Source organism: Populus nigra, chromosome 11 (assembly GCF_951802175.1).
Source record: "Populus nigra chromosome 11, ddPopNigr1.1, whole genome shotgun sequence".
NCBI lineage: Eukaryota > Viridiplantae > Streptophyta > Magnoliopsida > Malpighiales > Salicaceae > Populus > Populus nigra.
The window spans coordinates 10,181,254-10,198,331 of record NC_084862.1 but is presented as its reverse complement, the minus strand read 5'-3'; the positions used below and the strand labels follow the sequence as shown (position 1 = coordinate 10,198,331).

At 30.4% G+C, this 17,078-nt stretch overlaps 2 protein-coding genes across 4 annotated transcripts; one reads left to right on the top strand and one right to left on the bottom strand.

Annotated features, from left to right (window-relative positions):
- The first annotated feature begins 1,204 nt into the window (after positions 1–1,204).
- Positions 1,205–2,942, top strand: LOC133706330 (protein CDI-like). Of its 3 annotated transcripts, none has more exons than XM_062131835.1 (2): positions 1,205–1,454; positions 1,891–2,942. In XM_062131835.1, the coding sequence occupies exon 2, from the start codon at positions 1,913–1,915 to the stop codon at positions 2,672–2,674; it is 762 nt and encodes a 253-aa protein (XP_061987819.1). In that variant the 5' UTR covers positions 1,205–1,454; positions 1,891–1,912; the 3' UTR covers positions 2,675–2,942. The 3 variants fall into 3 exon arrangements, with proteins under 3 accessions (XP_061987819.1, XP_061987818.1, XP_061987820.1); XM_062131834.1 differs by having other exon boundaries at positions 1,207–1,454; positions 1,883–2,942; XM_062131836.1 differs by having other exon boundaries at positions 1,451–1,591; positions 1,883–2,942.
- Positions 2,943–11,142: 8,200 nt separating this feature from the next.
- Positions 11,143–13,824, bottom strand: LOC133668820 (uncharacterized). The gene is made up of 6 exons (XM_062088833.1): positions 13,601–13,824; positions 13,283–13,498; positions 13,033–13,199; positions 11,815–11,896; positions 11,617–11,685; positions 11,143–11,427 (listed from the first exon to the last, which is right to left on the bottom strand). The coding sequence occupies exons 1-6, from the start codon at positions 13,721–13,723 to the stop codon at positions 11,257–11,259; spliced, it is 828 nt and encodes a 275-aa protein (XP_061944817.1). The 5' UTR covers positions 13,724–13,824; the 3' UTR covers positions 11,143–11,256.
- Between the last annotated feature and the right edge of the window lie 3,254 nt (positions 13,825–17,078).

The following is a 17,078-nucleotide window of genomic DNA, read 5'->3' as shown; positions in this document are numbered from 1 at the left end:
ATCCCATCTGGAAAACTACTATTTGAAAACTCTATTAGATCCAGTGGGTTGACTTGAATATTATCAAATTTTAAATTAAAGGGTAAAATTAAAAATAAAAATCAAATTCACAAAAAGAATTCAAACAAATAAAAATAAAGAGAATAAAAATCAAATTTAAAAATAAGATTATGGTTCCAAAAATAAAATTGAAAATAAATAAAAAATTGACAAAAAGGTTAATAATCTAAATTAAAAATCCACATATTAGAGCCCAAACTTGAAATATTATAAAATAAGAGGTCAAACTTAATTTTTTTAATAGTTAGCACGAGATTCAAGGAGGAAGATAGAGAGAAGAAGAAAATAAAAAAAGAAGGGGTGGCCGACGATAAATCATCATTGTAACCGCCACACGCATAAGCTGACATTCCTCCACCAGAACACAGCTCATGCACTGGTAGAGCACCGTGGAGCCACCCTATATATTAACGCATGTCAATAATTTCTTTTTAATAATTTTTAAATTTTAAAAGAAGACTAGATTGTTTCTAACTTGGCTTAATAATAATAATAATAAAAAAAACAGACTAAATTGTCTCAAACTCGGCTTAAATTTATATATGAATCCATAGTAAATTGAGTGTATGCAGTAAAAGTGCGATGCCTTTATTATTATTATTTTTTGTTAATGTCCATTATCGGAACGAGAGAGTCAAAATGGAAATGAAGGAATTGGTTTGATATTTTCAATTTTAATGTTATGTTTAGAACAATAATAAGAAATTGATATAAAATTTAAATTTTTAAGTGCTATTTTTTAGATAAAAATAAATAATGATTACAAAATAATTTGATCAATAGTAGTAAAAAAAAATAAAGATAACTATAATAACAGTAATGAGATAAAAAAATAGTTAATATGTAATGAATAACAATAACATATTAAAGATTTACATGGTCGTTAATTTTAGATCTCGTGAAATTAGTCGAGGTACGTGAAATTAGTTGAGATACGTGTAAGCTGACCCGGACATTCACGTTAATAAAAAATTCAATTGCATATTATTCTAAAAATAAAACTATTCATTCCTATTCCTTTGTTACAATTGAGAAAGAAACTATGTTTAATTTTCATTTTCATTCCTTTTCTTTTCAACCAAACGGAATGAAACTCTCTTTCTCATTCCCTCTAATTCCGTTCACTCGTTATTATTAGCCATAACTTGAGAAGTAAAAGATATAAAGTTAAAGTCAGAAAAGAAAAGGAAAATTTGACATTTTCATCTCAAAATTAAAGAATATATGCATTTCAGAAAACGGTGGGCTTTCCATAAATCTCCCTGTCTCTTGCTCACAGCCACCGCTTAATCTTGGACAGATTGAATATAAAGGAACTCAATTCCCCTTCAAGTCCATTACAAACCCAGATCACGCTTTCTTTTTAATTCTCTTCTCTTTTTCAAGATCTCCAGGTACTCTCAAATCTCCTGCTGGCCCAATGTATTTTGTTCTTCTTTCTTGAGACCTGTCTGTTAAACACGTCTCGTTCTGCTTGTTGAGATGATTACTTAGTGACCTGGGTTCTCTGTTAATCACTGATTGACAAAATGTGGGTGATACAACTGAGCTCCAACAACTGGATTTTATTCTTGTTTCTATGATTTGATTTGACTTCTTTACCTGTGGTTAATCCGGCCACCCTTTTGATAATTATAGACTAAAACCATACTCTTATTCTGTTTATTTTCGAAGAGTAATCTGAGCAGATGAATTTTATCATGAACTGTTTGATTGGTGTTTTACACAGATCTATGATATGTCTGCCTGGTCTAAATAGTTGTAATTGCTACTATAAACTGTTTGCTTGTTTGTTTTGCTCATATCTGCGATCCTGATTCAGATTCACAGTTCAGAGCCAGCTAGTGTGACCATGACCGCGACCAATGGGGAGGTGCATTCAGTGACTGCCAACGGAGGCTTTACGAATGAAAAGCCCTTCAAGATTTTTGTGGGTTACGATCCATGTGAAGATGTTGCCTATGAGGTTTGTCGCCATTCTATTTTGAAACGATCCTCGATCCCTGTCGACATCACCCCCATTGTGCAATCAGAGCTTAGAACGAAAGGCCTGTATTGGCGTGAGAGAGGCCAGCTTGAGAGCACAGAGTTCTCTTTTTCTCGTTTTTTGACCCCGCATTTGGCTAACTATGATGGTTGGGCAATGTTTGTTGATTGTGATTTCCTCTACTTAGCTGACATTAAGGAATTGAGGGATTTGATTGATGATAAGTATGCCATCATGTGTGTGCATCATGACTATGCTCCGAAAGAGACCACAAAAATGGACGGGGCGGTGCAAACTGTGTATCCAAGGAAGAACTGGTCTTCCATGGTGCTGTACAATTGTGGGCATCCGAAGAACAAGGTTCTGACGCCTGAGGTTGTGAACACCCAAACTGGTGCTTTCCTTCATAGGTTTCAATGGCTTGAGGACGAAGAAATTGGTTCCATCCCATTTGTGTGGAATTTCCTGGAGGGTCATAACAAAGTTGTGGAGGGTGACACAACAACATTTCCTAAAGCAATACATTATACTCGTGGTGGCCCATGGTTCGAGGCATGGAAGCATTGTGAGTTTGCAGAGATGTGGTTGAAAGAGAAGGATGAGTGCGTGAAGGAAGCAAATAAATAATTCAAAAGTAGACATCATTCATCAGCTGGAGTTGTTTTTTATTTAATTTTTTTTATAAAAAAATTTAATGAGGCTGCTTATCTTCTTGTGCTCTGTTATTCTTACTTCATTTGTAATCTGTATTATCGTGCTACCATGTGTGTATTGCTTGGCAGCAGATCTGGTACAAGTGCATCATCATCTGTCCTGAACTCCTCTTATATCAGGAACTGCTTTCCTATGTATTTATGAGCATTTTTTAAGAAAGTTTTAGTTTTTTTTTTCCCAACTCTAGGGTTGAAGATCACCGTACACACTAGTTTCAATTCTTGGTGATATTGAACTCTCTGTATAATTTTGATCCATAACCACATTCAGCCATAGCTGGATCTTTGAAGCTCTAGACAAGGCAAAACGAGACATAAACAGTGGCAGTTAGCAATATAACCTTGGACAACAGCTAATGAAAGTATAAACAAAAGCAAACTACTGAAAGTTCCAGCTCTTGCAAAGAGAATCATATTTGGGATTTACATACAATAGCTTCCTGCAGAATTCTTGTTTCCTGAAAATCTAAGTCGAATAAAGCTGGAAATTCTATCAACAATGGCGCTAACAATTTTGTTCCTTTCCTTGCAATCTTGATACATAAAGGAGCACCATGAAGTTCTTAACAGTACAGATAACATAACTCTGCCTTGATGATAACCACAGCAACGTGTGCTGCTCCGAATTCATCTTTATAAAACCATCTGCAGGAGGCAACCATCTAGACAGCCCTTGATTGCAGGAAGCGGAAGTAAATGGATTGAGCTTCTTGTTAGCTTCCTGGTATCAAGAGAGATTTGACACAGCAATCTCAAGAATGTCATTGTTATTTATGCACTTGTCCTGAAACACTCTTTGATTGCAGCAGTACCAGATTGCCCACAGGATGATAGAAATCCTTCCCATCACAGGAACCTCAAGTGTAAGAACTTTCCTTGAAAACCAGCTGAACACATCCATAAAAAGTAATGCAGATAGAAGCGAAGAATGACGGGGTTCGTTGGAAGTCAAAATCCTTAAAGATGAAGAACAATATAACTATAGAAAGATTTTTTAAAAAATCATTTTTTATTCATCTCACTTATCAAAAGGTTATTACAATTATTTATATAGGAAAAACTTAAAATCCCAGTAATACCTAATAGAAAAAATAAATTAGAAAAACTATTATCTTCAAATAGAAAAAGAAATCAGAAAAGCATAATAATACAAAATAGAAAAAAAAATATTAACAAAGAAAAATATCTATTTTCCCAAAAAGCTTCATCACACAAACAATTCACGATTTTACTTGAAAAACATTTTTCTTCTCCTTCTAAAGATTAACACTCATCAACAAGATCAAATTATTTTTTTTTTTATTATAAAACACTTTTAAATGCACATAATGTAAGCCAAGATTCATGTGTGCTAAAGAATGAAATATATAATGCTCAAAAGGTATTTAAGGGTGTCAAGATATAAGATCTCTTATCCATTAAGATCTTTTAGACTTTCTACCTTAATTTTAATATCCTGATGATTGATCTCGTTACAACCTTAATTCTTTAAGTTTTATCTCATTTTTCATCATTGACAACTATTTTCAGTTAGGGACGCTTTACAGAACTTTTTGTTATCATTTTATTTTGCTCTCTTTCTTGTAACATTTTTTTCCCTTTCATATTTTTTTCTCATTTCTTTTCTATTTAGAGAATTTCATCGACTAAAAACAACCGAAACATGCTCTTAGTATGAGGGTGATCTCAGTGAAGAGAATACCAAAAGTGACCTTTCTTTATCTTAAATCTAAATTTATTCATGTTGATAAATCTTAGCTTTATTCAAGGGTTACGAGGTTATCCGAATACATACTACTTATCATTATTTAAGTTATCAAACCATTTTTTAAGCAAAAATTCCCTTTTGAGGTGCTTTGTTGGTATGGAAAAAGGTAATTCCAAGGTTAAAAAAGATGGATTATCAAGACTTTACACTTTTAAGATGTATAAAAGATGAAAAATGAGATTTTAAGATCCACAAAAAAAAAATATTTTCCCCTAGCATTTGCATGATATATCTCGGAATTTGATCAATGAATTTGTCATTAAATTTATCTAATCGTGGATGCTAAATATTATTTTCACATAAACATATTTTAGTTTCTTAGCAACAATAAGGCATAAAAAATACAATTTCTTAAAAGAAGTGATTCTATCAAAGTTTCAATTTTTTTAAATAGAAGGATAAAAATGATTTAAGTTCAATCACAAAAAAAAGTTGACAACACAATACTAATTCCATCTTCTTATCCACTTTCTTGACAAACATTTATGGATTGATTACACTCATTAAGTGTCTTTTCTTATCATTATTGCCAATCACTTGTTATGTTGATGATGGATCGGTGATGATATAATATGTACCTTTTGTAACGTCTAGAAATTTGATATCATTTAAGAATATTTTAAATGGTCCAGTTTATATAAAATAGGCTAATTTTATTTTTATTTTTTTTGGAGTCGCCTTGTCCTTATCTTATTCCATCATATTTTATTCCAATCAATTTCTCGCGTAACTTATGACACCATCATACAACATACATGAATATCTAATAATAAATTATTCATTTCAATAAAATTTTGGCAAAGTTTCACTTATACAAAAGCTCTACCAACAAATCCCAACAACAACTTGTCATAAAAAAGGTAGTCTCCAGCTCACCATCCATTAGTATCATTAAAAACATATTTCTACTCGCTTTATATTCATGATAATAAAAACTACAACATTTACTTGAAAGCATACAATATCCACTATAAAAGATAATTCATCCTTCCTTTATGGTTTATTATCCAATCCATATGGTGTTCTTAAATACATATGTAATAAAGTTATTTACCTAACAAAATCTAGTTTACATCAAAGTCTACTTAATAAGAAAAAACTGAGTAAAGTAATAACACTGTATCATGGTGTGGTGCTGGATGGGATGTGCCTATAAAAACACATACATAATAAGCATATATGTATCCATTAATCCAAATAGCTTTTTGTGATCTTAAGAACAAACACATAATCATAGATCTTATCATATACTTATTCATTACTACAATCTTTAACAACTTTAGTAATAATCCCTAAAACTAGTGACCTTTTTCATAGGTATATTCAACTATACTATGATTTCATTCTTTTCATTAAAATATACTCCTTCTACCTTTTCTCATACATGATATACCACTAAAGTATTTGTCATTTCTACTTTGATATCCTTCAAAAGAGCTTTTAAAATATTGTCCCACCATACTAGTCTCTTTATTATTTGTATCAACCATAATTTCTTCAGATTTCAAATATAATTGTAACCTTACCATTCTTAATTTTAAACATTTTACTTAAATATGATATTATAATATTTATCCATAATATTTATTTTATGGTTCAGAGTATTTTCTATCACTTTCTTTTACTTTCTGTGATGGTAATTATGGATGCATTACCATCACTAATCAATTCCATCCAACTTTACTGACGCATAAATAATTTCTTTTGCATTATCCAATACTTAAACCTTTATTTTATTGACCCATTTCAGTAAGTAGTTATGACCAATGCTTTAAGTTGATTGTGTTTGTAATTCATATGCTTTAATTTGATTTGAGACTTCTAATTCATGTCCTAATTCATTTCTGAATCCATTAATTTCTCTTAATGACCATAACTTCCATTTTGTAACAATCACATTCATTAATTCAATTAATCCCTCATAGTTATACTTTATTTTGGATTCATAATTCATTTCGGAGATCAAAAGTTTTTCCCTAGATTGGTCATTTTCATTATTGTAACTTAATGCCTGCAATTTGTGATTTAACTTAACCATGGATTCATCAATATGAATCAAAGTCTTTGCTTCATGTTTTAATTCATTATTTGGGTTTATTAATCCATCCAATGCCTATAACTCAGGTTTTAACTCAATTATGGATTCATTAAATCTATTTATGCAGTTAACTCATGTTTAAGCCAACCTTAATAATGCTTTAACTCGATACCCGTAACTCAAGCTTTAAACATCAACCTTATTTGTCATTTCAATAAATACAACTTGTATTTTTTTTTATTATACATTCATTGATTCTTTTCAATATTCGTGACTAATACTTTATGTAAACCACATTCATCAGTTCATTTTATTCTATTAATCAACAATTAAGTCTCCCTACTTTTTATTTTACTTTACATGCCTTCACATTCTCACTTAAGTTCTCATTTATAACATTAACTTGTACCTTTTTAAGTTATCTAGACACAAGTTTTCAAAATGTTATTTGGCTTTCTGTCATTTTAATAAGTTATCTTCACTTTTTAGCCCACGTCATTGGGTTCGGATCAAAAACACTTCATAGGCCTCCCATTGTGGTTGTCTTAATAATAATTCATTACCCCAGCCATTATGGCTGGCATAATTTTTTTTCATATAAACCCTTTCATTACAGTTGGTTTAATTTCAAATCATAGCCTTTACCATTGCGACCAACTAATTTACAAATCATTTTCCCTCTCCAAAGAAATATTCCATTTGATAACATTTTCCTATCCCAAAAGCATATTTCATATGGTATCATTTTGCTGTACCGAAAATATATTTCATTTGATACCATTTTTCCATCTTGAAAGCATACTTCATATGGTATTATTTTCACATTCACATATCATATTTAATTATACTCATTGTTTACTTTATTTATTCATTATTTTTATGCTTATAATTCATTTACTCATTATTTCTCATAATTATTCCTCACATTGGCATTATATTCACTTACTCGCCTCTATTTCTCAATCACTTACTTTCATTGATTTTATATTTGTTTACTTTTCACCGATTCTTCATTCGTATACTCACATCATATTCACATTTACATAATTAAAAAAAATACTTTTTAAAATAAAAGAAAGATCACAAACACCTACCTGGTGCTCTTGTTGTGCTTTTTTTTTTGTGTCACCCTCGTAATATTGAAGAAGGTATCCAAATCAATACCCAGATTTATTCCAACCATTATCACAACTACACATACATATCATTTTTCCACTTTTGTAATAAAGTTTTTTAGATATGCCACTTTTGTTTACAAATTTCATTAATTCTTATTTATTTTATTCATTTTCATAATCCCATTTAATGTCTAAGTATTTTGTCAACTGTTTCCATATTCAAATTCAATGTCCAAACATTTCATCAACTAATTTCATATTCCAATTTAATGTCTAAACATTACATGTAACCATTTTCCATAATATGATTCAATATCTATACATTACATCAATCATTTACATAATTCTATTCAATATCTAACTATTTCATCAGCTAAACCTAACATCTAAACTTTTTGTCGATGAATTTCATTGTTTAAATTTCTAAACTTTTCATTGATGAATTTTAATATCTAAATATCTACACTTTTCAATGACAAAAATCCATGTCTAACATTTTATCAAACACACGAGGGGCAATAATTTAACCCATAAAATTTATAGAAATTTCACATATCCATCCCTCCAAAACATATCACAATGTTACAACACATCCCAATTCAATATACAATCATCATAACCAAGATTTTATATATGATTCCTTATTATAACACACATTTTACAAAAATTCATGCTCTAACTAACAATTTTATCATAAATTAATATTCACAAAATAACAACAACACAAAGGCTTGCCCTAATTAACAATTTCATCATCAATTTATATTCTCGAAGCAATAACAACACAATATTACATCATAATTAACAATTTCGCCTTCAATTTCCTACTAACTTTATTATCCTCTTTTCTATACAACTAATTACCAACTTTAGGGCTTTTATTTTCCTTTACTAATTTAAGGAACAAAGATGAAATTAAAGGACAACTAAGCCTTTTACAACATCTAATAAACTCAATTTAATGGTTAATTCTAACAGAATCAAGAACAAACCTCTTGCTTTTCTTTCTTTGAAACTTCCCTCACCAAAACACTCTAAGCTTTCATTTTCTCTCTAAACACACATGTTTGTGTAGATTTTTAATAGGATTATCATCCTCTCTCCGCCAACTATGCCATGAATTTGGAAAAAAAAGAGAAGAATAATTACACGCTATTCTCCCTCTCTTTTCTCTTCTCAAGGCTTAAAGGATATCTAAGCCTTTTCTAACATGTAATAAACTCAATTTAATGGTTATTTATAACAGAAAAGGTTTAGAAAATTTTTAACTGGTGGTTCATGTAATTTATCATCAGAGACTGAATATTTGAATGACTTGTGGTTTGCAACAACCCAGCCTTGAAGCAAATATTGAAAGGCGAAAAGAACATCTGATTTTCAGGTTATCTTTGCATAAACCCTAAATAACTCTAGATTTGTTTAACAAGATTCTTGAAACTCTTAAATTTTTTTTATATTTACAGTTTTTGCTACATGTATGTGTTTTGGGAAACCTAATAAACCTTGAGAGGAAAAAATGGTTGGTGAACTTGATATTGGTTGTGAGTCCTTATGAATTTAAGTAATTAAATATTGACTCAACACTTTTATTGGTACATGTATATACATAGTTATAAAAAAATGACCATCCTAATGAGTCAATTGGGGATTCGGTTAACCTGGAGCTTGGATCGATTCAATTTTAAAAAAAATAAAAAAATGATTGACCCAACCTGACTCGATTAAAAATATAGGTTAACTTGAAACCTAGCTAATTTAGGTAAAAGCCAATCAAGAACCTATTAATTTTTTTTTTGAAAAAAGAATTGAGTCAAAATGATATTGATTTAAATAAAATTGGAGTCAACCTGGTTTGACTATCCCAATTTATGACCTAGACCTTACATTGGATCAATCTTATAATTGGATTTTAAAATTATGAGTATATATGAAAATAAGATCAAAATAAAATACATTTGAAACAAAAATCGTTTAAACTTTAAAGTAATCATTTTGATCATTAAAAACATTGTTTTCCTATCACTTAAATTAGTTAGTGTACCCCACGTTATATTATAGATATGATTCCAATCTAATTTGTAATTAAAAACAAGAGGTCTATGAGAACGAAAGATAGTCTGTGATTTTTATAAAATAAATTAAAAAAAATATAAACTGATAAATCATATAAAAAGTTATTAACCACTAATTAAAGACTAAATTGAAAAGTTAATCTTTATTATAAGAAGCATAAAATATATGTTTATATGAATATTTGACACCATAACATAGTTAGTTTTCTGTTTTTTTTTTCCAGTTGTATGACAATAAAAATGGTTTATAATAATTACAATGATTTAAAATTTAGAGAAAAAATATATTTTTTAGTCAAAATTATCTTTTCTTGTTCGTATAATTATTTTTTGTTTTAAAAAATCCTTTTTTATATATTTTATTGAGAAAAAAATGAAGGTAATTAAAATATAAATTCAAAAAAAAATATTGACCTGAAATAAGGAATAAAAAATATAATTTTCTAATCAAAACTTCCTTTTCTTATTCATTGGTTTCTTTTGTTTTACAAAACATATGTTTTTCATAAAAAAAGTGTATTTTTTTAAATAACAACAAATATTTTTTAAAATAAAACGAACTACAAATATTTTTCAATCATCCAAGAAAACTCAAGTTTTTGAATTAGAATTCAACTTCTAGACTCTAAAAATCCCAATTTGAACGACCCCAAAACATAAAAATAATAATTTTATAGACCTTCAAATCATTCATTTATAACTACAAAACACATTTTAATTGTTCAAAACACTCAAAGTCAAACCAAATTAAAAAACAAAGTCTTGTAATCCACCTCCATTAAGTTTTTCTCTTAAATATAACTTTAAAAACACCAAAATTGTTTGTTATTGGTGGCCATAATTTTTCCATATGAGAATTTTCTCTCTCTTATCTAGACATTTATGGACTAAAATGCAAGAAAAATCTTAAGAGAATCATAAAAATCCTAAAGAATTAGGACCAAATATGAAAAAGTAAAACTTGAGGGACCAAATTGAACTTTTTTTTATCTTGATCCTTGATCTTTAAATTTTTTTTTCAAGTAAAACCTAAAATTCATTTTGTAAAATTGTTCTTTAATTAAATGTTGGAATATTTAACGATATATTGGGTAGATGAGAACATGAAAATAAAAACATTTAACAATAGATAAAAACATGTCAACATAATTCACAATGATATATTGAAAAGAAATAAAGTTCAATAATCAAAACAAAAAAGGATCAAAATTTCAAGGACCAATAAGAAAAACATTGGCTTTGAAAACAGTGAAATAGAAGAGGATCTGCAATTGATGAAGAGCAAAAAGGCCAAATATTTAGTTTTTTTTTTAATTGTAAATTGTAATTCTGAGTTGATTTGACAGAAAAAAAAAAAATATATCCCAGGACATGAACTCTCTCTGGTAACACAAATACTAATGGCATATTTGATGTTTACGATTAAACAGACTGGACAGTAAAATTTGAGAGAGGAAAAAACAAAGGGAGATAAAATTTAGGTTATAATAAGCAACTGCCTCATTGAAGGCCATAAACAAGCAGTGCACCAACTGCACCAATGCCAGCCACTAGCCCAATGATGACTCCGATAGGAGGCAATCCGCCACCAACTGCTCTTCCAGTATTCACATCATATCGTGCAAATCTCTTCTTTGGCGCTCTACATTGTGGGCATACGTATGCTTCCGGCTGCATAAACAAGAAGAAAAGAACAAATAAATTTGTGTACATGCATTTATATTGACATGTTCTTATTTGGTCAAAACCTCTTCTTGCCAGAAATCTATTTTCTGCTATCTTTTTTACGCAATGTGCTAATGTTTTAGATGGAAAAAGAAAAATGTAAGATCTTTCTCTATGCAAAGGGGACAAACGTGCCTGCTCATCAAAGGATTTCTGCAAGGTGTATATGAATCCACAATCAATGCATATGTGAGTTGCTCTAGCCTGCAAAGAGCTTTACACCATTAGTGTTCATCGACATGACAGTAAAAAGTAATTTCATACCATCAACACACTAAATTTGAAATGGAGGAATATATGGAATTGCACATAAAGAAAAAAACAGAAGCATGCCTTCTGAGCCTCAGTCAACTTCCTTCCAAAGCGGGGAGGAGCAGGACGCTTAGGCAGTCGTTTGACATCTACTTCTGCGCCTCTGTTTTGCAATAAAGATTGACCTACTGTCAGTTTTGAAACACATATAACTACAGCAAAATGAATTATGAGCTTATGCATGTTTTATTCCAGCCCTATTCCTATGCATATAACATGTTTTAATTCTTGGTATTTTTGGAAAGGAGTTAAACAATCTGATCAAAGTTTAGTTTAAAAACTGGGACTTCGTCGGACATAGATTGCAAATCAGCATGTAGCAGCCATATTACCACAATCTATCATTACAAGAGCAATTCTCTTACAGAATTCTCTGACTTACCGCTTGAAATTGATAAAACCTTACGGAAAAAAAGTCAGGGCGGAAAGCTCCCGAGTTGAAGCAAAAAAAAAGAACTCTTTATCAAAACTTGCTTTGCTAGTGCTTGAAAGTGGGATGAACATACCCTTAATAACAAAGACGTCGTTGGCTCTCTTCTCTTCACTCAGCCCTTGTATACTATATAGATAGATTAATACAATTATATGAAGAATGCAATCACTGCTTACGAGACAAACATGAGATATTTCATTCAGCACCAATCCAAACATCTAACAAAGACGAGTCTTAATTCTACAAAAATTAATCCCTATATCTATTATATACAATTATCTTTCACTTTTGCTATATGCCATTGTCTATATCTACTTGCTTTCATTATTGTAATTGATCCCTCACCTGCTACTAGGAACTTCCTCACACAGAGACTGCAATTAATTTGATCCGTATTTTTCTATAATATTTGTTTCATCAAACGTAATTAATCCTTCTTAGCTTACCTGTGCTGCCTCTTCACTCAACTTGGTGCCCATGAAGATCTTTTCGTCTTTTTCCATGTCATCAATCCAAACAACACTACCTTCTATGCTAGAAGCCTAGAGTTTTTTTTTGTTTTTATAGAAAAAAAAACTTAATTTTTATGGTTACCAGTCCAGCTAACTGGAGTGAAAAAAAAAAAAAAACACTGCAATTAAGGTAAATGAGTGCTTATTTTCTTGATTCCCACAAGTTAATTGATGAATCTTACATAAATGTTCTGTAATCTCTTTCTAAGAGAGATGTTTCGTTAGTTTTAAACCATCACTGATATGTAATACATGAATCATGAAAGCAAAAAACGAGGAGTAAGGAAAGAATACCTGCTAACAACAAAATAAATAGAATCTGGCTTTGCTTGGATGGCAGTTTTAGTAAACCCCAGCTTATCAGCAGGCCAAAGTTCATCCCCGAAGAAGCTACTAGTGTAGAGCACCTGGTCCCCTGATTTTAGCCCTGCTTTGGCGGCATTCCCACCCCCCTCTACGCCCTAATTAATCATGTCAATTTCATGAGCAACAAAAGAAAGACCAGAAACACAAAAATATAGAATACAATTACAAGGAGACTCACAGTTATGACTACACCACCGCCAGACTTTTGACCCAAAGTGAGACCCAGTGGCTTGTCAACCTCAACCTCAATTGTCTTTGCAGCCCCAGCTGTTCTGGCAGTGACCTGAAGCCCTGTTCTCACATTGATCAAAGTACTGCAGCTGCTGTTAGGCATGAAGATATCCGAGCAACCCCTTTTGCCATCTTGAAGTGATAGGCCTTGAAAGTTGCTTTTCTATTGAGAAAGAAAGAGATGAATTGTACTTAATCATTAATATTTTTCACTTACCAGTACAAACAAACACAAATCCAGATAAAAGACTTGGGCAAAATTAACCTGGTAATGAGAGGAAATGAATGCTTTCGTAGAGGTAGGTGTGGTAGTTTTAAGGGAGTGATTCTTGCTGAAGGTGGCAAAGCAAGAAGTGGAGGTGGTTCCTGCAACTACAGCTGATGACATTGCTGGTGCCTCCTACCCAAAGAGCAAGCAAGAGTACTGGTGTATGTGCTGGAGTCCTAGTTAGTAAAATTGGTTGCTCTTGTTGAAGCTCGTGGACAGAAAATTGCATAAGCTGATAGCTTTCTAGTGGCAGTGGTAATGGCACTTGGCATGTGTGGCCCTGGTGGGAGCTACGGGAGCGCCTTCACGACACGCGCCTTTCTTTTCTGAACCATGCTGCTTCGCCATCACTGTAAGGAAGGGAAAGCACAATCATGTCCCTCATTTATGCCTTCATATATTTATTTTTCACGTCAACTATTCAGTTTTCTGCTTAAATTATGAGTTATCTTACCGAAATTTTTAACCAAGACAAAACTTATCAACAGAATCTAGATAAAATTTTAGTATGATTTAATAGTTGGGTTGGAAGTTTTGTTTTTTAATATAAAAATAGTTAATTTGTGACTTTTCATAAAGAATTTAAAATTTCTTATTCAATCCTCATATGCAAATTATCCTTAAAAAAAAACCCTTAAATTTTCCACATGTATTTGTTCTTAATATCAAACTAAAGTTGTTTTAAAGTTTCATCTTTATATTATTAATAAATAATCCATATTGTATTATTATGTATGTACCTTTCACGACCTTGTCAATCTCAACTATGATATCCATCTTTGATTTCTTATACTTATATAATCCTAATTTATCTAGTTCATTCACTTTCTTATTACTATAAAATCCTTCGATTCATCCTTGCATGCTATTAAGAACAACCATCATTATATGGTTTCCTAACCTTCATTTCCTTTTATTTCATTACCTTCTTAACAAATACATTCAATTTACTACAAACAAATATTTTTGATACTGAAATTATACTATCACAAATGCTACGCATATTATCATAGTATTGATCACATCATTATTAAATATTAAGCACTAGATTAGTCATCATTAATCCACTCCTATCACCTTCTTCTTCATTGTTGTCCTTTTACAAGTCTACTTAAGGAGCTTTATTGTCAATTGTAATACTTTGTAATTTATACACTTAAAAATTATTTCATTGAGCCTGAAAACTCAAAAAATTAAGGTAATTTTTTTTTATATAGAATACAAAACTATTACAGTTTAGTCCTCACACTTTGATCTCCGTTTATTAAGCTAGAGTACAAGGAAACAAACAACCTGCAAACACAGTGTTCATTATAATTTATACATTTCAATTATTAGGGAGCAATATATATATATATTGAAAATCAATTATAATTTGATAATCAAAACTTAGTATACACATCATTTCTTTATTAACATATATATATATATATATATATATATATATATATATATATATATATATATATATGCATGCTACATTCATCAACTTAATCATTCTTATCTTCGTTGTTTAAGTCCAATCAATTATTTGAAATCATTCTCAACTTCGTTGTTTACATCCAATTTATTATTTGAACCCTTCACGCTGAATTTATATAGATATATTCTATACCTTTATAATGTCATCGAATAAACAATTTTTTTTCCACCTATATGCTAATAGGCAACATTATCCATATAAAAATAAACATGACAGAGACTCATTCTTTTACAAACATAAATGATATCATATATTTTTCAGTGATTTGACTTTTACACTTAACAATTTAACATTCTCATTATTCATACCCATGGTCATTTAACGCTGACTTGTTTTATGATGGTTGATTTTAGTTGTATTATCACCATTTTTAACTTGTCATATTATATCAGCACCATTACCACATCATTAACATATTTGCACCCTAATGAGTAAAAACATATTCAAAATTTATTTCACCTTTCAACTTAGTTTTTCATTGCATCACATGATTGGAATATTATTACATTTCTTTTTCTTTATATACTCATGTTTTAAAAATTTTGAACAACCAGTACTTCTGATATACACAACCTTTATCAATTTATCCTTTTTCTATCATATACTCTTATAATAGTTCCTCCCTCTTCAAGAACTATACAAGGTTTTCCCCAAATAGCCCAAGTTATGCCATATAAGTCATTTCAATCATTTTTTATATTCACTTGATTACGTTATCACATTAAATAACAAATTTTTCTATACAAAAAAAAATCCATACAATACAACCCTACTTTATACTTTATTTGACTTCCCAACATAGTCATGCACTTAATCCCTTTTTATCTCCAAGCAATCCTTAATGTGATAACATCATCTTACTCATTATACTGGTCATCCTCCTTATCACTATTTGAATTTGCTAAATTATCTACCCATCCATGCATTCTCCTTAGTTGATACAATCTTTGTCTTTATCTTTCATAAAGGTTAGGCATTAATTAATTCAATTATCTATATCATGGACTCAATCATAAAATTCTTATTAATCTAATACTCAATTCTATAATTTACCACTTTTATTAATCCAGTGCTTATGCCCAAAAATGAGTTTTACAATTTTAGTTATGATTAAAACACTAAATAATATTTTGGGTTGGTTAGGCTAAATCGACCAGAATTAGATAATTTTTAATCTTTTATTGGAATTGCTATTGAGTTATGATTTTGACATTGGAATATATAAGAATGAATATGAAAATGAAAATGTGTAAGAGTATGAGATGTTAAGGATTTTTCTTGTGATTAGTTTGAAAATAATAGTTAAATAAGAATTAAATGAAGTTGTGATGTTGATTGTATTATTGATGAAAATTGAATCCCTTGAGGTATAAGAGAGGCTGTGGGGACTAGACAATGGCATGGAGTGGCAACACGTGCACATATTCTTGGTGGGTGCTTGACACCTTGTATTTTTATAAATTAAATATAATTTTTAATTATAAAATTCAAAATTGTTATGTTATAATATGATTATGATTTGATATTGTATTTGATGAAACTATGTGCTAATGAGATTGTAAATTGGATTGGATACAGTAAAAGTATGTGTTAATGTGATTGTGAGTTGGATGGACATGGTAAATATTTGGAATGAAATGAAGTTGTGTGTGGGAAACATGATGAAACAGTTAAATTAAGTATATGATAAGTGTCGTGACGTGCACGACGTCGAATGATGGAGTTATCTCCTGGAATTGAAAGGGTTTTGGGTTTAATTATAAAGTTATAATTAAAGGGTTCAAAAGTCATTACCTAGTATTATGGTCGTTAGAAAACTTTTTGGTCTGTGAGAGTCTAAGTAAGGGGGCTAGTTGTGCAAGGAAAAAACATATCACCCCTAGTGCATCCTACCTATGGTAAGCTACATTGTTGATTGATTATTAATCTAAGGCACATTTTTATTTGTCGGTCCAATCTACAGTTCAAAGCAGATCTCTCTTCATGAGGAAG

Bases quoted from the DNA above. Each gene is read 5' to 3' on its own strand.
- LOC133706330 (XM_062131835.1), top strand. From the start codon at position 1,913: ATGACCGCGACCAATGGGGAGGTGCATTCAGTGACTGCCAACGGAGGC.
- LOC133668820 (XM_062088833.1), bottom strand. From the start codon at position 13,723: ATGTCATCAGCTGTAGTTGCAGGAACCACCTCCACTTCTTGCTTTGCC. The intron at 13,200-13,282 runs GTGAGTCTCCTT...ATGATTAATTAG, and splicing joins GCGGTGGTGTAGTCATAACT to GGCGTAGAGGGGGGTGGGAA. The intron at 11,428-11,616 runs GCACGTTTGTCC...TTGTTTATGCAG, and splicing joins AGAAATCCTTTGATGAGCAG to CCGGAAGCATACGTATGCCC.